This window comes from Lasiosphaeria miniovina, assembly GCF_030549165.1.
Source record: "Lasiosphaeria miniovina strain SMH2392-1A chromosome Unknown B0T26scaffold_5, whole genome shotgun sequence".
Classification (NCBI taxonomy): Eukaryota; Fungi; Ascomycota; class Sordariomycetes; order Sordariales; family Lasiosphaeriaceae; genus Lasiosphaeria; species Lasiosphaeria miniovina.
The window spans coordinates 4,723,661-4,749,503 of NW_026848224.1; the positions used below are offsets into that span (position 1 = coordinate 4,723,661).

The 25,843-nt window shown below is 53.9% G+C and overlaps 7 protein-coding genes across 7 annotated transcripts; 5 read left to right on the forward strand and 2 right to left on the reverse strand.

Annotated features, from left to right (window-relative positions):
- Positions 1–920: 920 nt before the first annotated feature.
- On the forward strand, positions 921–2,058 carry B0T26DRAFT_742316 (uncharacterized protein; the record flags this gene model as incomplete). Its single annotated transcript, XM_060444089.1, has 2 exons — positions 921–992; positions 1,063–2,058. The coding sequence occupies 2 exons, from the start codon at positions 921–923 to the stop codon at positions 2,056–2,058; spliced, it is 1,068 nt and encodes a 355-aa protein (XP_060295133.1).
- Positions 2,059–4,062: 2,004 nt separating this feature from the next.
- On the reverse strand, positions 4,063–6,646 carry B0T26DRAFT_373575 (uncharacterized protein). The gene is made up of 2 exons (XM_060434681.1): positions 6,251–6,646; positions 4,063–5,974 (listed from the first exon to the last, which is right to left on the reverse strand). The coding sequence occupies exons 1-2, from the start codon at positions 6,555–6,557 to the stop codon at positions 4,386–4,388; spliced, it is 1,896 nt and encodes a 631-aa protein (XP_060295134.1). The 5' UTR covers positions 6,558–6,646; the 3' UTR covers positions 4,063–4,385.
- A 3,324-nt stretch (positions 6,647–9,970) lies between these two features.
- B0T26DRAFT_651075 (uncharacterized protein) lies at positions 9,971–11,832 on the forward strand (the record flags this gene model as incomplete). Its single annotated transcript, XM_060438245.1, has 2 exons — positions 9,971–10,973; positions 11,009–11,832. 2 exons carry the CDS (start codon positions 9,971–9,973, stop codon positions 11,830–11,832), a joined length of 1,827 nt encoding a protein of 608 aa, XP_060295135.1.
- A 1,017-nt stretch (positions 11,833–12,849) lies between these two features.
- B0T26DRAFT_373686 (uncharacterized protein) lies at positions 12,850–13,954 on the forward strand. The gene has a single exon (XM_060434683.1). It carries the CDS (start codon positions 13,158–13,160, stop codon positions 13,881–13,883), a length of 726 nt encoding a protein of 241 aa, XP_060295136.1. The 5' UTR covers positions 12,850–13,157; the 3' UTR covers positions 13,884–13,954.
- A 2,446-nt stretch (positions 13,955–16,400) lies between these two features.
- B0T26DRAFT_373631 (caspase-like protein) lies at positions 16,401–17,981 on the forward strand. The gene is made up of 3 exons (XM_060434682.1): positions 16,401–16,489; positions 16,549–17,043; positions 17,108–17,981. The coding sequence occupies exons 2-3, from the start codon at positions 16,659–16,661 to the stop codon at positions 17,593–17,595; spliced, it is 873 nt and encodes a 290-aa protein (XP_060295137.1). The 5' UTR covers positions 16,401–16,489; positions 16,549–16,658; the 3' UTR covers positions 17,596–17,981.
- A 1,493-nt stretch (positions 17,982–19,474) lies between these two features.
- B0T26DRAFT_649266 (uncharacterized protein) lies at positions 19,475–19,687 on the reverse strand (the record flags this gene model as incomplete). The annotated part of the gene is made up of 1 exon (XM_060438069.1): positions 19,475–19,687. The coding sequence occupies one exon, from the start codon at positions 19,685–19,687 to the stop codon at positions 19,475–19,477; it is 213 nt and encodes a 70-aa protein (XP_060295138.1).
- Positions 19,688–24,633: 4,946 nt separating this feature from the next.
- Positions 24,634–25,832, forward strand: B0T26DRAFT_374114 (uncharacterized protein). Its single transcript, XM_060434684.1, has one exon. It carries the CDS (start codon positions 24,818–24,820, stop codon positions 25,775–25,777), a length of 960 nt encoding a protein of 319 aa, XP_060295139.1. The 5' UTR covers positions 24,634–24,817; the 3' UTR covers positions 25,778–25,832.
- The last annotated feature ends 11 nt before the right edge of the window (positions 25,833–25,843 follow it).

The following is a 25,843-nucleotide window of genomic DNA, read 5'->3' on the forward strand; positions in this document are numbered from 1 at the left end:
GTGGGGCAGAGTGGCTAGCTTTGTAGTTGGCCACCTTACGTCCCGTGTTCGCAAAGGTATGAGTAGTATCATATCGTAGATACGTTGAATTAGTCTATTGCAGTAGTTGGCCACAAAGCACCGACCTACTCTACTACCTAAGGTAGGTGTACCCCTTATGCTTACCTTGATTATCCGGGCTGTTTATTGATTTAGTTTATAGCGAGTTTTGTCCCGGTAGGCTGACGTCCCAAGGTTCCAATTTTTTGTTAGTTTCAGTAAGGTACGTTCTTCCTCACCTGCGTATTTTACATTGAGGTACGAATACACGAGAGGCCAAGCCAATGCACCTGTCCTGGTCCGTGTGGAAACCCGTATTTTCAAGGCAACAGGGAGCGTTGGTTCGAAAAGCGGAGAAGTTGGTGCTCGAACCCCTGTAAGTCTCTCTGCGATTCGCTGGACACCTCAGGCTTTCCATCCATGTCCCGTTCCCTCTACAGCCCAGTAATTCCGTCCCGGGGCCAGTGCTCACACTGGGGCTAGTACCCAGGTAATCAATCTGCCGGTTTCCAGAGGAATGCGAATTTAGGTGCTCCAATCTCTCAAGCCTCCCTTTGGTCCCCTCAACTTCGGTCTCAACTCCCGTTCAACTTCTCCATACATCATCCCGGTGCGCCCCTGCAAAGCCTACCTAATAGAGCCACATGAAATACGGTGCCTGAAAATCTGGTGTTGAATCTTGCAACCCATCAGAGGCTCGGCGGCAGCCTCTCCCGTCACTATCGTCAGTCGGTGTTACAACCCCTCGGCCAGAAACAGCAGCAGCAGGAGCGCAACAGCACGCACCTAGGCGCCGGACCTTTGGACCGCCAATTTCACCAGACCTACCATCGATCTTTCTACAATCCCCACCTATAACTATCATGTCTCAACGAAGGGTCATGTCGTCGCCAATGAAGCAAAAGCCGGAGGCGGTGGCAGATAGGGTTCTGAAGCGTCTTGAAATCAGCAAGGTATGGTGACAGGGCCTGGACCACACCCCTCCCACAGAACGATGCGCTAAATGGATGATTTTGCTATTAGATGGCCCGGAAACTTCAGGACCGCCTCGCACTGGCGCAGTTCAAGACGAAATATGGTTGGGAGGATCTGACGCTAGACAGTCTCGAGCCTAAGCTCGAGGAGGAGAAACGCAAACGAATGCCTGACGGTGACATACTGTCCGACTCGTCTTCGAGCGCATCCGACCTACCGTACCCCACGAGGGCCTTGATGAGCTCACCACTTAAAGCCCCGTTCTTTTCAGACGCCGTTGGGTCTAGCAGCGGGAGTACTGGCCACCGGAAGCGTACCTACATGGCCTCATTCGACCACATTGCGTCAAGTCCCAGCAAACGCTTCCGCCACTCACCAACAGCGCACAGGTCTTTCACAACCGGTCATACATCTTGGAAAGACCACCACCAGCTTGCACAGTCATCGCCTATAAAACCTCGGCGGCAACAGCACTTCACCACGTCAACAGGGCCTGATGTATCGTTTTTTGCAGGCTCAGGAAGGATGGCTAATGCCCTTATCGCGCCAACTTATGTCATCAACTCCGATGACGAGGACGAGGACGACCTTCCAATTTCCCACTCATTTCGACCGAGCCATACCCGAGGGTCGCCACCCCAAACACCACCCATGCGGAGCCGCTCCGGTCCCAGCAAGAACCGAGACAAGATGTCGGCCGCGGCGCCAGCGGACGATATCAAGGCCGGCGAGGAAGGTGCTGATCTCCTCCTTTACCTGGCAGCGTCACCCTCGCCGGCGAACCCCAAAACTAGCAGGATGGAGCCTCCATCTACTCCGCCACCAAAGAATAAGCTTGCGCTGCCATCATCTATGATGACCACTCCAGGGGGCGGTCTTCCGTTCCCCAACACGCCAGGCATCGCCTTTGACTTTTCAGACTTTGTCCATATGACACCCAGCCCAGCCCAAAAGCCGTGGAAGACGCCGGGGACGCTGGGAGGGGCCAAGACACCCCTCAGTGTTGCGAGACGACGAATTAACTTTGACGAGCTGCTACCTTGACAAAAAAGGGATGAGCGTATGAACGCGAATCCCCCTCTTAGCACATATACATATTGAGGTTTACCTTTCCATCACCTGACCCTTGTCATTACGTTTTAGCCCATTCTTTGTTTCTTTGGGTGCCTATTTGGACGTCTGTTTTACTCGTCATGATACCTCGACACAGGCCGGTCTCGATCTCGGCAGCCGTACAACGATTATTTTCTTGCTTCCTTCTTTTACGTTTTATGTCTGTTCTGGCGTCGCCATATGTTACTTGGTTGTTGGCTTTTTCTATTTAATTGGACGGCGTATGGGGGTTTTCACTACGGTGTCATAGTCATGAGCCAAGCGTTGGAAACGGTTTGGATGCTCCTGGCTATTGCCGTCAGTTTGGTGATGTAACTATCTAAGAGGCGGCCAGCATGAAGAAGCGCAGGCTAGACACAAATGGGTGTGGGCATATTCCTTTAGGAGGGCTGATGTATTTAGAGGCGGCGAAGTGTAATCACTCGTTTCGCAAATGCCCAGCTTGTATTGCGTAGACGAAATGGTCTTGTTAAATTCCCTGTGTGCGCGTTGAGCGCTCTATAAAATTTACAGCTGGCGGTTCGATCAATTGGCCTTGAAAGATCAATCATTCATCTGCTGGGCTGTTGGCTTGTTGGTGCCTCTCTCTCAACTGGCAGGGCGGGAAATCACGCCACGGGTGGACGCGTTCTTCGCGACTTTCCGAACGCGTTTCGCGTTAAGGCGCTAGCTGATGTAACCAATCACATTGCAATTGACCTAAAGGGCTTTGCCCCCCCAACACGCGTCCAGGGTGTTGGCGGCGCGAAGCAATTAATGCCCCTGTACCCCTCTCAGCCCCACAACCATTCGGCTCGTGGCTCACTGCCTGCCAAGCGCCTGCCACGGTCTCCTTTCCTGACCCCCCTTTATTTAGACCGACGGCGGCATTTACAAGTCCGGGAAAATCATTTGAGGTTTGATAGATCTTAGTCTCAGCGCCTAGTAAAACCCATCTACAACGCAATCTTCAGATATAGCCAATCAAGATATTTTCCTCAGGAAAACATTCTTCAGAGCTTGGAGTTCTACTCTTGAAGTTGAATCACATTCCCCCGGTTGCTAGAGCTTGCAATGCCGAATTGCCCTGCCAACGCAGCAGGGGCAGATCAAATTAGATACCTAGGTATCTGGCAGGTATCGCATTGTCCTTGCAACGGGGCAAACACGTCTGCTAGTTTGAGTTATCTGAAGCCTATCTTGCTTAGCGTGTACGTGGTGATGGGTAAAGGCCATTCCACAATGGTGAAGAATCTAACTGTGGAAGTCCTTAAACAGACGAAACAAAATACATAAAAATATGAATAGAGGCTATCTGATCTTGCACCTTGCGCAGAGGCTCTGCATATCGGTACTGACCTACGTTCAACTTTTGGTTCAAGGCCTGTATTATTCCAACGCAGTCTCACGTTATTTTCCACCTGGGAATCCAGCAGCCGCTCGTTAATATCTTGTTGGGGTGGACTGTACTGTACTGGTTCAAGCAAGACGACGTCAATACTGATGCGTCAAATAGTCCTTTGCAAATCCCATTAGCGAGCGTAGCTACCCAGGCAGGCACTTTATCGTATCCACTACATAACAGGCAGTCCAAACTCAGCCCAGCGGTTCTCCGGCGAAACGGGTATATATAAACATAACACTGACCCCCCTTGTGCTTCCCCAAGCGTCATGTCATAATACAGGCAGGCATTTACCAACCAAATCGACATTGCCTTATCCCCTTTCAAGCTCACCTTCCTCACTCCAAACGAAGACAAAACAGCCTAAAGACATAGGCAAGAGCCTGTATCGCGCCCTAGTCCGTTGTAATAAAGCTTCATACCGCTATCCTTCATTCCTTCGAGTCATCTTGACATTCACCCTCGCGTCTAGGCTGGGACGCAGAGCAGTTACTAGACAATACAGTAATAGACAGGCAGAGCACGCACGCCCAGATACAGACATCTGTTCTCGGCTCCCTTGATCCCGGCCGCCCCATTGATTCCGACCCCAATCCTGGGGCCTGACCCAAGGCGCACGTACAGGTTGGGGGCAGGTAGGTATTTGGGAGAACAACACTGAATAAAATCCCGTTGCGCCACCTCCTAGGTCTCGATCGCAGCCAATCCAGTCATGAAAACGACAGTGAGTTGATGAAAAGTAAAATAAAAACGCTTAGCTGAGCAACAAATCCCAAAAGGCAAAAAGCAACGCCTGGCGCAATGGCAGCCGTGTCTCATCTTTTTGTACACCGGCACAATGACGAACCATAGGAAGAAAGATGGGGGGAAGGAAAGCTACATCGCCCTTCCTACGCTCTTTTGGCTCCCGGCACTTTGCCGTCTCTCCCTCCCACCGGGAGCCTTGGCCACCGCAGCTTCGCGCTCCAGCCGGTCGCGCCACCCTTGTGTGGGTGACCCCCGCGGCTCCGGGCCGTCCCAGCGCGTCGCGGCCGGGCCCACGTCGGGCCCCGGATCACTCCAGTCGCCCATACTTACTCCGCTCGAGTACTTTGAGCTGAAGCTGTCGGTCCGGGTTCGTGCGCCCGCCGGGCGGCGTGGTTCAGCCCCCCCTGGCCCAGTGGCTCCGCCAACCCGGCTGTCGCGTGGCTCACTCCCAGCCGTTCCTGCGGTACTGCTAGTGATGCTGTTCTTCGCGGCACGGGCCCCCGCCAGAAGCTCTGGTCGCTCCAGATCAAAGGGGTCTGAACGGAATTTATTGCGATGGGTCGTGAATGATCCGACTGACCCCACGCTTTCGCGGCTGTTGTAGAGCGCACTTGGTTGCCGGGTTGTGTTGCTACTGACCGATTGCCCCCGTGACCTCCTCATGTCAATGACATAGGTGGAGGGTTTAGCCACAGCCGCTGTCGAGGGATCCCGGATGGCATTGAAATCGCTAAAGGGATTGCTCGGCTGGCTGACAACTAACGGTGCCGGTTGCGCAGATGTGTGTGCCAGAGCGTTGGCGTCACTGAAGGGGTTGTCGCTAGAGCTGCCAAAGTTAAGGCTGAGCCCGCCGAGGAAGTGATCGGCGGATCCGGCACTGCCGTTCTTGCGCGAGACGCTGGCGCGACGCCGCTGTGCTTCCCGATCTAATTCGTGGTCATCCATGCTAAGGAGGGTGAGGAAATCGGGCTGCGAGCCCAGCTTTGACCTCTTTTCGTTAGACACGCCCGTAGCTGGTAGGCCGCTCTCCCGGTCAGGGTTCTTGTCGTTGCGTAGGCGCCAGTTGAAGTTCATATCAGCTGTCAAACGTGTCCACCAGTCCATAAAGCGGTCCCTTGTTGTCACCTCGGCTCCTTTTGTCGTGGAAGACGAGTTTCCTCGGCTGTGGCTGCCGATGGGGTCCATAAACTGCGAGTTACCGCGGTCCATGTTGACAGAAGGCGAGCCGGACTTGGCAATGCGAGTGCGGATTTTCTTCATGTTGTAGCCTAGGGCGGCCCTGAACTTCTCGCCCATGGGAGTTGGCCCTATACTGCCGCGATTGATGATGTAGGCTCCCTTCTCATCCCGGTCAAAAGACCCCGCCACATCTAGCGGCGTCAGAAGAGTGCTTCTCCTTTTTCTCGTCATCTTCCGCCTCCACCACCAGATGATGAATGCCAGAAGGCTGATGGCTACAACGCCGCCAATGACGCCACCAGCCACAGCCACCGTTGATTGCACCGCATTGCTATTTGGATTGGGAGCCGCGCTCACGGCCTGATTACTAGAAGAGCGGGTGTCCGTGGCTTCGGGCGCCGCGTTGTCAGTAGAGGCTTGCGGAGCTCCAATGACGGTAAAAGGGGGCGTTCCCGCAGCACTGTCGGTCAATACGGGTAGGTCTGATGCCTCGGGGAGAGCTGTTACTGGTGAATTCGTCTGGGTGTCTGCCGTCGTGGCTGTTATGCTGCTATCAGTTTGACTGGTCGGTATTACTACAGACGTAGAGACTGTCTGCTTTGGAGATGTTATGACTGAGAGGGCTGAGAGGGCTGGGAGGGTAGAGCTAGCTGCAGGGTCAAGCGCAACAGGACGAGAAGGCGCCGCCGCCAGAACCGGAGACACCGGGACTTGGGCGGGCTCCTCGTCCTGCGTTGCTTGCGCTGCGTCTGGGACAAAACTGGATGTTGTGCTAATTGTGGTGACAGCCAGGGCCAGGGAGGAGCTCGTCGTACTCGCTGCGCTTGTAGAAGAAACAGCCCCTGGAGGCGCGGTATTCGCATCTGCGCTACCAACTGCTATTGCCACCGCCGCACTCGTCTGAGCTGCGTTGGCCGCGTTGTTGGCCGCGGCCGCGGTGTCGGCGGCATTGGCCGCGGGAGTCGCAGTCGCAGCCGCTGGGGGGGCGGCGGCGGCGATGCTCGTGAACGCCTCGACGGTTTCCTGGGCGGTGCTGCTCGTTTTTGCTCTAGGCACTGCCGTGCACCTCTTCCCGTCGACAGTGGTGATGAAAGCTCCCGCTGGGAGACTGTTTGCCGCCATCTTTGAAAACCCCACGCCTTCGAACTCTCTCGGCGATGCCAGTCGCTCTGGAACGAAGGGGGAGGAGATGAAGGACAGAACAGAAACACACAAGATAGATTGGGGAACGGAACAAAAAGCGAATATGCTCGGCCTCTAGGGCCAATGGCTAAGTCATGGCAAAATCATGAAGCAAGAGTCTAGAAAGGAGAGGAAGGAGAGGAAGGCTCGCTCGCTTTGGAGAGGAAGCACGGAAACAACGGACAGCGGCTAAACTCGAAGCCAGAAACTCCTGGTGATGCAGGTGAATTGGCGAGAAGCAATCGAGGAGCGGGAAGAATGGAAGATCTGGGGGACATGGTAGATGGAAGAGATGCGGCCGGGCTATGGAACTCGGGGCGGGGGATAACCATTACCACGCCCTGCGATGCTCGATCAATGGAAGTCACGATGCGGGCCAGGCGCCCAGAGGAGTGACCTGCATGTCGTCCCAGGCGGCGAAGTCTGAGACCCTGCACGGGCAGCATGAAGGTTGGCAGCTGTTTGATGGACGAGAGCCGAGAGACATGGCCAGACGGGATTGGCCAGGGGCAGAGACGACGACGCCGCCGACGGACCTCCATGAGGCTCTCCTGCCGAGAGGGGGCTCGAGAGCCGCTTAGATGGACGGCCCCTGTCCTGTGACACTTTCGAGGCACACAGTTTGTGGGGAACTGGGAACTCCCTGACGGCAAGGGGCAGCAGAGGCATTCCATGTATACCTCACCTACCACCTGCCTGAACTTACCTTCTCAATATCTACCTTGGTAGGTAAGGTAAGTAAGTTGCTAAGGTGCCTAGGTAAGTAGGCATTCATCGCGCAGAGGAGAATGGAATGGCAAGCAGCGCTTCTGTAAACTTGGCACTCTCTCGTCCATCCAGGTTATGCCATTTCCCTCTTCGACAAAGGTTTTTGGTTAGTTACGTAGCTCGAGAAGCGAGCGGCGCATTCATTGCCTTTGCGCGCCATCTATCGTCTGACGAGGCAAAAAAATGGACGGAAATTTGGACGCAAAGTAGCATTTGAAGAAAAAGCCTATGGCATTGAAGTAATCGTCAGAATATCTAGTAGTTCGTCTGAGAAGAGAGGTGAGGGGAAACGCACATCCGAGTGGCATGGATGTTCATTCTGAAACCATGTGTAATCGGCTATGCAACACGCCAGAGGTTCAACCTTGGGAGTTTGTTTTCAGGGAGGTTGGCCCCTGCAGGCCTTGCATTGGCTAAAATAGGTAAAGTACGGGGATACTTTCTAGGAGGCCCATGCCTCATTCCTCTCAAAGGCCCGGGCTGATGATAAAAAGAGACGGGCATTTTCATACACCACCTAGGTACGCAATATATTGCAGTGCGGGCGTAGCACACCAAGGTATTTGTAGCTGACATGACGAGCAGGTCGGAGGCCCGGGGCCGCCGTCGTATCTGCCCCATCCCCAGATTCTTCCCCCGCGTGGCGTTTTCGGGCCGCCTTAGTTGCGCCGTTCTGGGCCACGAGGTGCCGCTCACCGGCTGGCGGGAACCAGCAGGGTCAGAAAATACCGATACCTAACAGGAGTACCAGTGTACATGCACAAGTGAACAATAAAATGCTAGTTTCTAAGGTACTTAGATATTTATGATGTCAAAGGTTCTCCCTCAATGTTGCTCTTTTGGCTACAATACGGAATGCCTCCCTGTGTATTCATTCGTATCTTGAGTTTGCTACTTCCGCTGCCCACTGAAGCACTTGACTAAACAGAGGAGACATCGGTGGTCAATGTTATGCAAGTCCTCCCTCCCACACCCGTTAGCTCAACTCTGTTTTGCTGGAAGCTTATGTCCCAGATCTCCAACACTGGACGTCAAGCTGGCAATGGAAGCTGGCTCAACGAGCGGCAAGATTTGGTCCGATATGTAGGGAGGTAACAGTACAATCCAATCCCCGAATTTTTGTCAGCGGGGGACTTTCAAAATATTTAAAAGGCCTCTATTCCTTATGGCTCGCCCCGTAGTTTTTCGCCGAAGGAGGTAATAACCATTATAAACCCTATTCTAGAATAACTTTAGAGGCCTATATCTGCCTATTAAATGCCTTTTCTGCAGGTTTATTTGTGATAATCTTCTCCTCGTTGCCAGATACCGGGCCAACAAACATTCAGGGATTGGATTGTAGGTATGCTTTGTATAGATACCTTGAGAAGGTAGGTAGGTTCATTTCGTGCGGATACGGCACATACAAAGCCCACGGGCATCCATTCATCTATCCCTCCTGCATCCATGGAGCAGTTCAGTTTGCTCCAAGATGTAACCCATTGCGGCGGACAAAGAATCCGTACTTATCATGATAGGGACATGAGGTGATACTGATAGGAAGAGTGTTGGACTATGTGGGCTGCAGGCGAACGAGGCTAGCCGGGATCTAAATCGGACACTAGGTTCCCCTCCCCCTGGGAATTTCTGCGGCCCGTGCTTGGCTGGCTGCCTTCTCAGGCACCGCCCGCCGATGTTGTGTTGGCAAATCCGCCTGTCCTGGCGGTGACAAGGCGGGGTTTACAACGACGACTGGTGCAGGTGCGTGCAGTGCTAGCGAACGACGAACGGATAGGATCTATCGTAAGGCTTCACCGTCACTGTCATTGTCATTGCATCTAGAGAAGCTTGCCTGGTCATTGTGAACTGGGGTGGCAAGCACAGCGAAACGGCTCTTTTTTACCAATTCAATTTTGTTCTTCTTTCTCTGCTCCCTTCCCGTCCTTCTCCCGGCTTTTGCCGTCAAAGGCGATGCAAAGAGAGCCTCAATCGGTGTCCGTCTAGATTACCATCGTTTTGTTTCGGCGCCAACCTCGAGCCTATATTTCTCGAGTTTTGGGTTTCTATCCCTTGACTCCTTCCTACTGTTCTTGCTGGGGCCAAATAATAAAGGAAACATGTTTGGCAACATTGCACACCTGAGTAAGTGAGCTACTATTACTACTATCTTGTTTCAACCCGCCTGCGAAAGCGCACAAATCTATATATCCGCTGGCGGTGGTGCTTGTACTCGTGCTCCTGCCCATACCCCTCCTCCCATGACACTGTTCTAGCTGCCGCCGCCGCTACCCAATGCGACGGCGGCGGCAGCAGCACCGGCGTCGCGGTCTGGGCAAACGATCGTTGGCGTCGTCACTTTCGGCCGATCATTCTGGCCCAAGGTCTCAAACGGCCTCTGCGGCCGGAGCCTTGGATTGCTTGCCAGCCTCTCTTCATGCTTCGTTATGCAGAAGCAGTAACGGAAGCGTCAGGGCCCGCCCTTCCCGGCCTTCGTTGCTGTGTGATCGTCATCGGATCGAGCTCGAACGGGGCTGTACTTCTCTCAGTTTGGGTCCATTGCTGCTCGCATATCATCTGATGGAAGTGGTCTAGTTCCCGCTGCGCGCATGGCGCAGGATCCTCCCAAGGATGTGCCGCCGCCCACGCCTGTCAACTTCCCTCGGTGCTATCCGCAGGCCCATGACAATGACCAGGGCCGGGATCAGGCCGCCGAGAGCACAGCATCGGTCCGGCCGCCAAAGCCCCTCACTTCGGTCTTGCAGGGTATCCTCCGCCCGGCCGAGATCAACGTCTCGCATCTCGAGGCCCTCGGTGTCCATGTAATTCCCGACTCGGCCCTCCGTGACCTCATACCGGATCCCGCCGTCATACCCGACTTTGAGTCCTGGCTAGCCCTGTCCCCCGACGCTGCCCACGCAGCCAACGACAGCACCCGCGCGAAGCTGAACACGGGCAATCTGTCTCCCGGCTGTCAGGTCTATCTGGAGCGCAGGCGGGAGCTTTCTATCCCCAATGAGGCTGCCTATCGTGCCGTTCGCAGGGTGCCTCCCCCCAAGGGCCAGTCTCAGGCCCGGCTTGGGAACTCCTACGAGTTCTTCCGCCACCTCGAACTGTTCTCTACCTTTTGGGACGATACTTCGAAGCCCACTCCTTCGCCTCAAGCGAAGAATGATGGCCCGGAATATGGCGAGAAAGACAATGCCGGCCCTGCTGACCCCAACTCTAAAGATGGCCAAGGCAGCGAGAATGGGGATGCGGCGGCACAAGTGGCTCTCATTTCCCGTACTGGCAGCGGCCACCAGATGCCGGCAGAGTACCGTCAAAACATGATCGCCGCCTTTATAAAATTGGTTGCTTATGACTATGGATGTAACGTCTCACAGCCTCGCGTTGAGCCACGGCTATACCTAACCTCCACTGCCTCTTCGGGCACGCCAAAGCAGCCACGTAGCTCTTACTTCTCCTCGGGTTGCACTTTCGTTTTTCGGACTCCCACTACTCGAGAGGCCGCTCGCGCTGGGCTTGTCGAGGGTCCGCTTGTCGCCGTGAGTGCCAGGCATTCTACCGTTTCCCCCCAGCTCGTCGGGCACCCTCGGCTCCCCAACCCCCGTCCTCGTCCCCGTCATCGTCGCCTCCGTCTACAGCGACCGCGCCGGCTATTCTGGGGACAGACAAAGAGTCCACTTTGGACCTGGCTCGGGAGCTAGTAGCCGCACTCATCACGGCACAGCACCGCGCTCGTGAGGGCCACACCGAGAAGCGCGTTGGCGAGGGTGCGTGGTGGGCGACCAAGCGGCGATGGGGCGGAGGTACCGGCGGACCCATCGGCCGCGAAGTGGAGATGCAGGCAGGCACCGACGAGACCATCGGCGACAAGGATGAGCCCCCACCGTCCTCGCCATCCCATTCACAGGTTACCGATGTGAGTGCCCCGCCCCAGCCCTCCGCCTCTCGGCCTATATCAGCATCGCCATGGGGTGCGGCGTCATACGCCGCCGCCGCCAGCGCCGCGTCGAAATCCACGAAGAGGATCAAGAAGTCAGGAAACCTGCCCATGTATGACAACTACCGCATGGTGCGACCGCCATCGACGACGTGGGATAAGAAGACAAAGTATCTTGCCATTGGGAAGGTGCCCGGTGCCGACTACGACGACATATTCGTCATCAGCGCCTTGTTCCACCACATCAGCGTCGTGCGGATACGGGTTCCTGACCGCCTGCTCGCGGTGCTCCAAGGCGAGGCTGCTGATACTATCCAGGGTGAGAAAGATGGGAAGTTGAAGCGAAGTTGGGGCCGCCTCGAGGTGCGTCGCAGTCCCTGGTACGACTTTTTCAAAGTCGATGACCGGATCGCCGCCATGCACGTAATCTGGAGCATGATGGCATACTTGATGCGAGAGCATACTTCGGCACCGGAACTGAGTGTACACGGTGAACAAGGTGACGTCGAGATGGCCAACGCCTAGCGTCTGCGCCGTTTGACAGACACGTAACATTGAATAGCAAGTTGGAGCTAGTGTGGCAAATTTCCAAGGACAGTCAAAGCCGGCTGTAACATAAAGCGATGACCCGTTGATAAGCAGTTAGCTCAGAGGCAAACAAAAAAACCACTGCGGGTGGCCAGCCGGAGGATTACGCAAGTTGGATGGACACGTGGTTGGAGGGTTGCCAATACTTTGAGGCGTGGGTGAAGGTAGATACAAGCAACAAACATATTAGACAACAAGAAGTAAAACATAATGATCAAGAGATGAGTAAACTCGTTCTAACCCTCAGTTTGGCACCGGTGAGGGTAAAGGGAGAACACAAGAGGGGAGACATTCAATACCCGAGTCAAGTCAGTTGGGATGTCCACGACTGGGCTCGCCCATTGGTCGGGCTAAGGGAGTGTACGAGAATAAACGACACAAGGTAAGAATAATACCATGTATATTCATGAGCGGCTAACATCACAACGTTTCAGGCGTCCAGACCGCAAAGCGACAAGCCATCACATGCACCCGCAAAACTAAATGTATACATACACAATCGAGAGTGATGCTGGTACGGGCGGTATCTGTCGGCCCGTTTTGCAGCGGCCGGGGGGGGCAACCGCCCGCATAGGCACAATACATTCCTACGTCTTTGTCTGCCTCACTCAATCTAGCCTTGTGGTTCGTTGATAAGGCCGACATGTTGTGGTGCAAATCGGATAATGTAGGACCCCGTAGGATTGACTGCTTGCTTGCTTGCCTGTCTGTCTGACTTGCTCAACAGAGCAAAAGCTTCGCCAGAGGGGTGGGTGAGGTAGCACCGCGGCAACATTTTAGGAAGCCAGGCGTGGGGTATGTTGAAGAAGAATAAAGAGCTTTGCGTACCCCGGTTTAAATATCATCCCAGGTCTCGCTAGCCATATTGGAGCTGGTTCTCATCGAGCAGGGATACAAAAGATGCCTCTGTACATTACTAACCAAGGTTAATCTGGGGTAACTACCTAACGGCTGTCTTCTTCCATGGCTCGAATACTCTTGCAAGTAACAAGACAAGGTAGGTTGGCGATCTGCTCGAGGCAAGTTAAATATTTCATCAGAGTATCGCGGTTCTTTTGCCGTAATTCTGGAACGAGGTCAGTGGTAGAAGAGATCTTCCACAGACTGTCCTGCCTCAGGCCTCAAAGAACAGGTGATCCAAGCAGGTAGTGAATGTCCGGAACGGAACCAAACGAGGAGGATGGGGGGTCCCGAGGATCTGGTAGGTTTCCCCGGTGGCGGCCGTGCCGCCAACTTCCGCCAACTTAGTACCGTATGTTGGAATGGTCTGTGCAGGGGAATGTGAGGCCAGTTGGATTGACAGCAACCACAGCCACAGCCACCCCAAGAGGCAGCGGTGTGAAGCTATGTCTGGGTTTTTGATTTGCCATGACTTTTTCCCAGGCCGGAGACCTCACAACTGCAGCCGAATCAGGAAAAGTTGTCCACGAATTAACAGGATGATGTCTTCGGAAGGTATCTCGACCGAGTCTGGGGAGAGGAGGCGTGACGGCCCGCTCGTTCGAGCAAGGTGGGAACTTGCGGAGCAAGCACAGCCCTATGTGATGCATGCATGTATGCGCTGGACACTGGGCGCTGGACACTGGGCGCTGGATGCTGGACGCTGGATGCTGGACGCTGGATGCTGGACGCTGGATGCTGGACGCTGGATGCTGGACGCTGGATGCATCGATGCAAGACGCGGGCATGTTGCCTTTGCAAGCAAGAGGCTTTCTCCACGCCATCTCACTCGCCCAGACATGGTCTCGGGAGAAAACAAAGTTAGGGTGGTGGTCATGCTTGCTGCCGGCAGTAGGGCTGAGCTGTCTCATCCAAGGTGCCGGATAACGTTTAGACGTGCGGCGAAGCTGATCGGCGTTGCCTCGATTGGTCTCCAATTGGCCCTCTTTATTGGCCAAAGCTCGGAGGACACACAGCAGACCGGTTTGGTGATTCCGGGACCTGGCCGGAAGAACACTCGGTTCCAGAACTCAAAGCTCTCGTTATAATCAGCTGCTACATACTCAAATGTGGGGGATTTCAGGCCGAGGAGCCAAACGAACGCTAAAGTCGCCAATGAAGGCAAGGTCTACGGAGCTTTCTCATAGTGTGCAATGTGGGATTCTGAGAAACACAATATGCTCGCCGGTTTATGGATGGGTTTCTGCGAGTTTCGCCGTTTCACCCATCGTGCTGCGTCTTTGCAAAGGGTCGTCTTGGCCGTGCTCGAAGGTTTGACGATGAGCCAGCGAGCCAGAGCTTAGCTGGATACCCCTGCTGCATGAGGTCCATTCGCAGGCGTAATTGGCCAGCTCTGATCCTTCAGCAGCGCCACTTCCAGAAAGTAGATTCTCAGCCAATGGAGTATCGCCGCTCAGTCCGGAGCTATACCATTCTCGGATCGATACATTTGGGAAATATGGGAATCGTGCTGCCGGACCGAACGGCGAAATGGTGGAGGACGACTGGCAAGGAAACGGCTGCCAAAAGACGGGTTTGCAACCAGAGTTGGTCTGCAACAAGACGGTTAGCCTCAAGATCCCACAGCTGCACATTCTTGCAACCTTGAACTGGTCGGCGCCTCACGGTGGATTGCGGGGAGGCAACCGTCGTATGTGATGTACTGTACCGATGAATTCACGGCCATTCGTGATTCCACCATGGGCGCTACCAATTCGCATTTCCCCATTCACGATATCGACAGGCCAGTCTCACCGGCAGTTGGGAAGCGGTCGGTGCTGTCTGTTGTATGTGCTCAGTATGCTTTTTGGAAGCGAATGCACCGTTATGTGCCTCCATGCGCAGTAACAACCGGGGGCACACTACTTGAAGATCTTTTTCGGAGACAAGCTTCCTGTCCTTGTGCTGGTGCTCAGAGATGCGGCCAAGGGGGGTTATTACCGAAAAGACACGCCATACTTCTCTGTACCTGTTCAATTGTTGTTATGGTGGCCGGAAATTGGAGGTTACGTATATCCATCCTATCAAGGTGAGAAGGAGCGGCAAGCTTGGGAATAAACGATAACGACCAACCCAAGCCTAGCACTCTAGGCAAGCCCTCGAGCGTTTAGGCCAGGCTGGGCAGCTGAGCAATCAATCATGAACCGTGCGAGGAGCTCCCGTCGTCAGTACACGTGTGGTGTCCAGCTGAGTAGGTAGCTGAACAGCCGCCGCAGTACGGATATGCATTGGCTAGATGGTGGGCTAGCCTGAACGCGATGTGACTGCAGAAACACAACAGATACCTAGTCACCACCACTATTTGGTATCTTCTCCGTGTCGCCTCACACACATCGCAGATATAGATCCGCATTGAGTGTAAAGTGAAGAGAGCAGATCCAACCAATACGTAATTTGCTGGGATAGCAAAGAGGCATTCAGCTACCCCGTAGTCGCCCGTTGTTTTGGGAATCAAATTGTTTGAAGCTCAACCTTATGGTAGTAATAAAACCGAGCGTTATAAGCGCCCCGCGCTCAGGGTTCGCAAGCCCACGTTGCTTGGCGCTGATCATTCTGCTCGAGTCTGGACGCAGGCCAATATTGCCCAATCAGGTAGATGGCTCCGTGGCGACGCCCCCCAAAAGAGCGAGACTGGCCCCGCTTTGCCCCGCGCTTCCCTGTTCCCGCGCCCAGTACGGATACATCCACCATCCCATTTTCTCCACGCCTCTCTACAACGACACTACGCCCAAAAGTGCTCAGCTGTTGACTGAATTGGATCGTGTCCGTCTCCGACCATCACGACAGATAATCAGCCCTGGGACCGCCACCCCTGGCGCACGCCTCCATCTGCATGTGAGTGTCTGTCCGTCCGTCTCTAAGCTCTCCGCATCCGCATCCCCATCCCACCGTTGCTAGTTGGCCCTTGACCGCTCCCGCCCTGTCGGGTACAGTACGTGCCTGGTACTTCCGGCCTTCTCGCCGTGTCGCCTCGCTTCGCCTCGTTTCCTCCCGCGCTTTTCCTCCTCGATCTGCGCGTCCTCATCTTCCGTATTGGGGCTTAAGGTGTTGTGATCAGTGCTGCGGCCTGCTAGTCAAGTCGACATCGGCCTCGATCTCGGCATCAACCTCCCTGACCGTCTTCGTCTCCATCCTTAGCCGCGCCCTCCTCACCCCGGCGGCCGCGCCCCCCAGGTCCAGCTAAACTCCCCGTATCTTTGTTTCCCTCCCCGATAGCTTCGGCAACAGCCGTCCGCTCTTGTCTATAAACACCGCTCTGTCCGACGACCTCTTGCGACCACTCTCTCTTACAAAGATATTGACCCCACTAAGACGCGTCGTCTCACGTTCGAGAGAGGCCTTTCTTGGCCGCTTGCCAACTATTAGACCACCATTGTTATATCCTCTCTTGTCTCTCTGTTGCTGCTATAATGTCTGGCTATCCCGGTTCGAATTACGGGGGGTATGGCGTTCCCGCGCCGCAACAGCAATATGCTGGTTATTATCCGTGAGTCCCCCCCATCTCTAAATCTACCCCTCACGAGCTTAAAAGCATCGAGATCTAACGCCGAGTTGAAGTCCACAACAAACCTACAATAGCTATCAGCAGGCCCCTCCATCTCAGAGCCCCGGCTATGCGTATCAACAATCCCCCCAGCAGTATAACTATCAACAGGTCCGTCCTTTGACCGCTTCCCCGGTATTGGTTTTTATACACTAAACTTCTTCTGCCAGCCCTCACCTCAATCATATACCTCACCGAACCCCGCGAATGCTTATGGCAGGCCTGGTAAGTTTATTTTGTCTTGAGTAGGTGAAGAACCGATGTACTGAGTACGACAGGAATGCCCTCGGTCGACTCGAACTCGTACGTCCACGAAAACGCCCAAGCTCCACCTCCGCCCCCCCAAGCCCCCCAGCATTTCGGGTTCGGCGCTCCGCAAGGGTACGCGTTTCAATACTCGCAATGTACGGGTCGGCGGAAAGCTCTCCTTATCGGCATCAACTACTTCGGCCAGCGCGGCCAACTCCGGGGGTGCATAAACGATGTCAGGAACATGTCCAGTTATCTTGTCGAGAACTTCGGTTACAAGCGCGAAGACATGGTTATTCTCACGGATGATCAGCAAAACCCCATGAGCCAGCCCACAAAGCAGAATATCCTAAGGGCTATGCATTGGCTGGTCAAGGAGGCACGTTCAAACGACTCGCTATTCTTCCACTATTCCGGTGAGTTTCCAAAAAGCCTCTCGAATTTTGTGTACAAGAATCAGCATCTGATTTTATTTGACAGGTCACGGCGGCCAGACCAAGGACCTTGATGGGGATGAAGAAGACGGATTTGACGAGGTCATCTACCCCGTCGACTTTCGGCAAGTTGGCCACATCACCGACGATGAAATGCACAGAATCATGGTCCGGCCGCTCCAGTCAGGCGTTCGCCTAACTGCCATCTTCGACTCGTGCCACTCCGGAACCGCTCTCGACCTCCCCTACATCTATTCTACCCAGGGTATTCTCAAGGAGCCCAATCTGGCCAAGGAGGCCGGACAAGGGCTGCTCGGTGTTATATCTGCCTATAGCCAAGGCGATCTTAGCGGAGTGGCAAACAACATCATGGGCTTTTTCAAGAAAGCTACTGGCGGCGAAGACGCTCATGCGCGTGCCGTGGCTACCAAAACCTCGCCCGCCGATGTTATTATGCTCTCCGGAAGCAAAGATGACCAGACCTCGTTCGTACTCCCCTTTCCTTATCTTACGTATTATTTGCACATTACATGACGACACATTTGCGCTTTCTCTTTTGTTTACGTGCTGGGCTGAGACCTTGGTTTCTTGTTTTGTTTTCGTTTTAACCGACTTGAATACCCGCGGCAACGCACTCTTCCTTCCTTTTCCCACATTATGTGTCTAGACTCCAACACATTCTCACAAGAGTTGGTTGTCTTTGGGTGCTGGGAGGAATGTTCTACAACTTCGGTCCCCTGCCTCATGCGCTGTTTGGTCTTAATGAAAGGATTGGTCCTTGCACAGTTAGCTATTCTATCTAGGCATGTCGGCTTCTTTTTCACGCTCTAGATCCTGGTTGCAACCAAATCCTTGGTTGTGACTTTGTGGTCTAGGGCGATGAGTCACGTTGGAACGAGGGGCCTGATTTGGCACGAGCTGGGGGTTGACAGAGCGGCTTCTGTCTCCAACATTCTCTCCTCGTTTCACTGACTTCAACTTAAAGTCAAGGATAGCTAGCTAACTTCTGGTCATAGGGCCGACGCCACCATTGCTTCTCAAGCTACAGGCGCTATGTCGTGGGCTTTCATCACTGCTCTTAAGAAGAACCCCCAGCAGAGCTACGTTCAGTTGCTCAACACTATCCGTGACGAACTGCAAACCCGTTATACCCAGAAGCCGCAGCTCTCTTGTAGTCATCCTCTTGGTGAGGCCTATCTTGTAACAACATTTAAAGCGAGCCCGGACTGACTGACAAAATTTTCTTTACTTACAGACACGAACCTCTTGTTCGTGATGTAAATATGAAACCTATCATCCCTTTTTCTTTTCTCGCTCAAAATTTGGGCCAACTCTAACAATCTTTCCTGTCTTTTTTTTCTTCCTTTACCCCTGCATGGCTTGTTTGTTTCATGGACAGAGTTGGATGATGATACCTTTATATCCTAATATTACTCATATCGTATCAGGAAAGACTGCCAAGAACGCGCCTGTAGAGCAAGCGGCTCGGGCAAGGGTGGAATGGTGGCGGAAAGTGGTTGGGTCAAAATCAATTTTGTTACCTACAAATACTTAAAAGTGAACGAATAAGAGAGAGGTGGGTTAGTCGGCGGCGTTTTATCTAGCATGGAGGAATAACTATCTTCGAATCACAGTATCAGGTTGTGGTTGACCGCCCTCTCATTTTGAAGAAGTACTCTGTAGATAAATTGCCTTCCTCAGAGGAGGTTGGCTGCTGCTGTAGTCTTCCTGTTTGATCAGCTCACGAGAGAGGAGTAATCGAAGTCCCATATATTAATTAGCGAATGCAAAGAACTGCATATGTGGCGCTCGTTATTTATTACTCTGTGTTGCCATCTCCCATGCCAAATAGACGTCTTCTAGATGACTAAGTCCTCCGTCCCAAACCGCGGGCTCAAGTTGGTGATTGGAATGGCCAGTGTCAGCAACCATCAAACAAGTTAATTTATCCGTAAATGATAGTAACTACCTAATTACACGTTCCTCAATCGTTTGTCAACTTCGTCTCTCCCTGCAGACCTGCTCACTGCCTGGCGGCTTGCACATGTCCAAATCTAAGCTCGTGTCGGAAAACAGAGAGGAGGCGATGCATGAATATAATTAATAAAACCCGGCCTTGAAAATGTACTGGCCTTACGTATGCCTCATAACTCGTATCAAGCTATACAGGAATAAAAGACTGGTGAGGATAAACAATGGCAGCAATGACATTGAACAGGAACGAAACCAGATCGCCGACTCCGTGCGCCGGATGTGCCTTTTGCGGGACAGAACAAATAAAACCTAAGCACGTATACACCATTGCAAAATAACCATGCCCATACCCATGCCCACACCCACCGCACCCCATCCAACCCGAAGGATCCTTAGCTACCTACCTAATCAGCAAACAAAAGATAAAAAAGTTACTCCTTCAGCACCTCCCGCCAACCAAAACTGGGCCCCTGGCAGCATCGACACGCCTCTCAGCAGAGGGCCTTGGCGCGATGGTTTTCTGCCCTACCTGGGCGCGCCACTGGTCGCGCATCTTCTTGATACGCTCTTCGCGTTCCATGTTTTCGACAGCGTCCGCGAGTCGCTGGCGTACCTTGTCGTGCTTGGCCCAATTACGGGCACTAATTTGCATACGCACAACGAATCGCACAGCATGCAGGACGCGGCGAAGGGCACCCCCCTGGCTAGAGTTGGATTGCTGCTGCTGCTGCTGCTGCTGCTGTGATGAGCGGACGGAGCTGAGCTGGCCGAGCACAGTTGAGCTCGAAGGGTTCAGACTTGCACGGATGCGGTTGATGATAGCCAAGTCGGCTTTGTTGCTGCAGAAAGGGAGGAAATTAGTCAAAGCAATATTGGTGTTTGTGACAAACCCCAAGATGAAAGGGCGTGGGCATCAGAAACATACCATGCATCCCGAACCTTGACCTCTAGCTGTAAATATCGTTTGGCAAACGCCGCGTCGCTGCGCAGTTTGGCCTCGCGATCCCAGCAAGCCTTCAACCACTCCATCTGCATTACCATGCCACGTATTTCCTTTTCGTGCCTCCGCTCGGCCGCTTCGGCAGCTCGAATTATGGCGTCAGTGTCAACCAGCCCGTTGTCGAGACTCGACTTGATAAGGGTGCCGTCTCGAGGCAATTGAACCAAAGCGCGCTCCTCGTTTGCAGCAGCAGCAGCAGCTACGGTCGATGCTGCTTCGGCAACGGCCTTGTCCTTCTCCGCCTGCATTGTCTTGGCCACTCTCTGTAGCTTCTCGGCACTGGCGCGATATGCCGCCCTCTCGCTCCGCGCCCGGTCGAGCTTCTTGTGCAGTGCCATCTCAGCACCCATAAGCTCCTCCAGAGCCACACGCTGTTCGCGCACCTCGCGGTCCAGCTTGTCGGCGGCCAACTGCGACTCTCGCAGCATGTTATGCAAGTCACGCCGTTCTTCAAGCGTCATGTCGCTGATGCCGCTGTGGTTGCTCTGCCCGTGCTGCAGGTCGCGAGCAGTAGCAGCCAGTTCCTCTCGCTCCCTTCTGTACTTATCTAGCTTGTGCTTATACTTCTTCAAAGCCTGCTCGTGAGACGCTGCGGATTCCTCGGCCGCGACTTGAGCGTCATCGAGAGCTTGCTCAAGCCCAAACTTTTGATCCTCAATCTCCTCAATGCGGGATTGGAGCTCTCGCGTAGTTGCCGCGGCTTTGTGCTCTGCATCACGCAGCGCCTTCTTCAAATCATGCGTAGAGTGAAGGGCGGCTGAGAGCTGATGGCGAAGTTCGGAGATTTCAACCTTTTGAGCCGATCCGTTGTGGGATGAGGGAGACTGGACTAGGCGATCCAACGCTGCTTCGTGTTCTTTACGCTCTAGATCGGCAATTTGCCGCTTTAACGACTTTATTTTTCCCTTTTGTGTTGAGTCATGCTTGAGCAGTTCGACCTCCTTCTGTCTTGCAGCTGACAGACCGCGGTGAAGCAAGGACAACTCGCTGTTGCCTTCGGTCCCCTGAACTGCGGGGATTTGAGCAGCTGCCAGCTGGATTTCGTAGTCTTCAATTCGACGCTCCAGCTCGCGGATATTGCGACGCGCAACGGAGAGCTCCTGGCTATCCGAAGCTTGGCGAAGTTTGACCTGAAGCTGGCGAATCTCTTGGTTAAGACGCTTTTCCTCGGCCGTGGCCTTCTCTGCTTCGATCTCGAGCAGTTTCTCGACCTCATCCCGCTGATCGGCTAAGGCCTTGTTTTCCTCTTTGAACCTGCGAAGCTCAGAGTCCAATCTTGTCTTGGCGGTGCGCAGGTCGAGCTTCTCATGATCAAATCTGAATGTGTCCTCGCCCTGCTCCTTCAGTTGCTGAATGTCTGCTTCAAGATCGTCGCGCTCAGCTTTTGTTTCAGCCAGGGCAGTCCTGATGGCACGCAGCTCGCCATCGATTGCTGTGCACCGCTCTTGCAAAATGTGCCGTTCCTTCGTGACCCTGGCGAGACTTTCTGTCGAGTCGGCGAGCTGGAATTTAAGGCGAGCGAAACCTTCACTTGTCTGCCTAGCAGATTCCTGAGAGGCTGAGTTTGAAGAGTAAGCAGAATCTGCAATTACTTGCAGCGAAGCAAGTTGAGCCTTCAGGCTGCCGCATTCTTGTTTTGCGCGCTCCTGTTCAATGCGGGCTTTGTCGGATTCTTCATCAATGGTGGCCTGCAGGACCTCAACTTCGTCCTCAAGGCCCTCTACTGTTTGCCGTTGCGTTTGGCAGTCCAGCTGCGACTGGCGGAGCTGGTCTCTAACCGCCGACATGTCTTTTCGTAACTCTTCTAGCATACTCTGCCGGGAGTCTAGGTTCTGCTGCAAATCATCGATTTGGCGGCTTAGCACAGATTCTTCGCCCTTGTGTCGCTCTATCTCGCTTTGAAGAGCCTCCTTCATTTGCAACTCTTTATTTGACAAGGCACCTTCGGTGTCCCGTAGCCTGTCAATAGTTCGCTGAAGGCCTGTAGCGCGCTCCTCGGCACGGTCCCGTTCTGATGCGAGGTTGCGGCGCTCCGTCTCCCACTTCTCGCTGTCGTTGTCGTAGAGATTATCCTTCTCGCGGCATTCGGCCTGGAGGTCTGAGATTTCATCATTAAGGCGAGCAATTTCGTTCGTGTACTGGCCCCGTATATCGCGCTCGATTTCCAAAGCATGTTCTCGCTCCTGGTCCAAACTCTTCTCGAGCTCTGCAACAGACTTCTGCAGGCTGGAAATTTCGCGCTGCAAAGAGATGGACTCGTTTGTCAGAGCGTCGTGACGGGTTTGTAGAAGCGCTTTCTCGTCAGACAGGTGGTTCAAATCGGCCTGTGCCTCCTCCAATTTAGCTGCTAGTGACTGGCGAATGCGCTCGGACGAGTCACATTCTCGTCGCGCCTCCCTTAGCTGAGATTTGATATCGTTGATTTCGCGATGTTGAGAATTTTGCGCTTCCTCTAGCTTAGTCTCCAGATCATAGCGAATTCGTTCCGAAGAATCACGTTCTTGCCGTGCCTCTTTTAGCTTGGACTTGATGTTTTCGATTTCCTGTTCCTGAGAGGCGCGCTTTTCCTCCAGGGAGCCGCATTCTTGTCGAGATTTCTCGAGATCAGTTTGAAGACGGATAACCTTCTCCTCAACCTGTCGCGAGAGACTTTTCGTGGCCATGCTCTTGTCGGCCAGCTCCTCTTGGAGCTCGTCCAGGTCCGCTTCCGCGCGTTCCTTTTCTGAGACGGCGTCCTGTAGCTTATCCTTCAGGTCGTCGAGTTGCTGTTCTAGCTGCCGGGCATTGGCTTCCAGGTCCTCGATCGTTTCTTTGGCCTCTTGGAGTTGGTCGCCGTCGCGTGCTTTCTCCTCAAACTCTGCCACGCGTCGCTGGCTATCCTTAAGACGGCCCTCAAACTCGTCAACCTTCTCTTTTAGATCATCCAGCTCGTCCTCGCGCTCCGATATGAGCTGGTCCTTCCTCCGGACGTCCGCCTCGAGATCGCCAATTTCGTCTTGCAAATTCTCGATCTTGTCATGCTTGTCCTGCGTCTGTTCGACCTGACGCTGTAGGTGTTCCACCTCCTGCTCCTTCCCCTCCAGCGCCTGGCGCAGCCGCTCGAGCTCGACCCGCTGCACCTCATCAGCGTACTTTCGCTTGGCTTTCTCCTGGACCTCGATGATCTGTTGGCGGTAGGTCTCGAGGTCCTTCTCAGCCGAGGTGAGGTGTTTCTTGTACCGCTGAAGCTCGCGCTGCATTGTTACCTTGTCGACTTTCAGTTCCGTGTTCTCCTTAAGTGCAGCGGCGCTGAAACCTGGCCCAGCTTTTCGTAGTGCCTCCTCCAGAAAGTGAATCTTCAGCTTGAGCCCAAAGTTTTCCTTCTCGATTCGATCTATGACATTTTCCTGTTCGCGCAGCGAGAGTTGGTTGCCGTCCTCGAGTGGACCGTTAGCACCGTCGCCGCGCCGCCTCATGACCAAGGGCGTGGACGCGACGCTACTATCGTCGGCCACGGCGGGGAGAGGCGTGTTGTCTATATACGACGACGCGTTGTGAGAGGCTCTATATACGCTCATCTCACCGGCGGGCATGGGGGTCATATCCTCATCTATCCTGGCTAAGAATGCAGGTGTCTGAAGCCCGTTTTCTTTGCCGGGGACACCACATGGGCCGCGTCTCGCACTGTTCATGGTGGCAGACTTGAGGAGTGGCGTAAACTCGGCTCCAGCCAGGCCGGCAGGGAGGTTTCGTCGGTCGGTGAAGGGGGCACGGTTGCCTCGCGGCGTCTTGAGGGTCGGACGGTCGCCGTTGCGGAGCTGGTGTAGTAGGTTCGCGTCCTTGGAGGGCGACTGAAAGGAGAGCTCTTGCGACATGTCGAAATCTGGCTGGCGGCTAAGATATGTCGCGTCACCAATGTTGGTGCGTGGGGTATCGAGGCCGCCCATGCCTGGCTGGGCCATGCGGCGGCGACAGCTCGAGAGAGGAGGGGAGGCGGAGCGATAATGTCAAGATAGTAACAATAAACGCGTTCCTTGTTTCGGTGTCGCTGTCCTGCGCCTAAATGGGACAATTATAATCAACTGCTGTCTTTCTGTAGACGACGGCGGCAATTCTCGTCGGTGGCGGGCACGCAATTGCCATGGGACTGGGTGGTTTTGATGGAGAAGTCGCGTTGGAAGCGCGCGTCCCGTCCGTTCGTCGAAATCGACCTTGCCTGTCTTTCTTTTGTTTACTTGGCAAAATTGGCCAATCAACGTCAAGGACCCCCAAGCGGTTTTCCGTTCAGCGAGGGGGGGGACTTACTAAATTCGTTACGTCGCACGGCCGCACCGACAAACACAACCCAAACCCCACCGCTGCCCCACCAAGCGAATGCCCCTTGCAACTAACACCGTCGTGTATTTCACGGCATCAAGGCATCTTATAACCTAACCTCCAAGTTCTCTTTGAAACATTTTATAAGCACGACATCATTATTGCACCCCAGACAGCCACATTTCCACTCGAGTGGGTGAACGAGAAACAGCCGGTAAATTGCAACACGTAACAAAAAATACGACCGAATTACTACTGCGTTGCAAGTAATACGGTTGAATACACTTCGGACAAGACTAGTACTTTTGACTCTGCTGTGTGATGCTTCGTACTCTCTTCGCCATCCTGCGCACGGATTCTCCGATATCCCCGGCATTATAGCGAGCGTAACAACACCAGGCACAACAATAAACAACAACAACCGAGGGGCGACCAACCACCAAACACATCGCCAAAACAAGATCGAAGGCTGGACAAAGGGGGAAAATGGCACACCTCAACCCGCACACAGCAGCAATATTCTCCCCCTCTATGGCACGCGCCGCTGCTAGTACGGCCAAAGATTGGTCTTTTGTCGATAATTGGCTGGCGCGACAATTCCCTGGGGGGCGCTCGCCGCCAGTTTTTGAGCGCAACAACGACACGCTACGGGTGTTGCTAGCGTTGGCATCAGCGAACGAAGCGGCAGACGAAGAGCGGCAGCGAATTGGGCGACTTGAGGCCGGGGCACTGCGCGACCTGGAGCAGCAGGATCGGAATAGGAGAGACAACGATAAAAATGATCAAGGTGAAGCTAGTATCAACACAACCAAATTACATGACACACGCGATGCCATCCTCGCCGCCGTTAACGACGGACTCTCCCGAGAGGGGAGGGTAGCGCTAGACACCATGGCCACTTTGGCAGTGGAAGGAGGCATTGCATTCGCCACACCAACGAATCTGGGGCAGCAAATGGTGGAGATGGCGGGGAAAGTCGGTGAGCTCGAGCAGACTGAGGGACGGGTGCAAGTGCTGGCCCGGTTCTTAGGAGCTGAGGCGCTTATGATAGAGCGGCTGAGGGAGGATTTGGAGACGAGCCACTATCGACCAGGGACAGATTTGGCCAAGCAGAATCTTGAGATGCAACGCAAGATCAAGACCATGGCGGCACGGCTGCCTGACTTAAGAGACAAAGTCACGTTCCTGGCAAGCTCTGTGGGGAATATGGCGAGTCCAACGATTGAGCAAGTACGGCAGGAAGAGGAAGCATACCTGACGCTTCTAGCACGGAAAAAAGAGTTGGATTCCCAAATCAAAGTCTTCCAGGGCCTGCCTCCGGATACAGATCAGGCCAGACAGGAGTTGGAGAGCCTGCGCTCTGAGCTCAGACGAATGACGCAGCGTCGAGATGCCGTCTTTGAAGGATTGGTCGAGAGAGAAACACCAAGAAAACCAACACGATAGGAGAAAGAGATAGGGAATAAGACGATACACAAGCCGGTAATTTGTCCGGTTCCATATTCCTTCCGC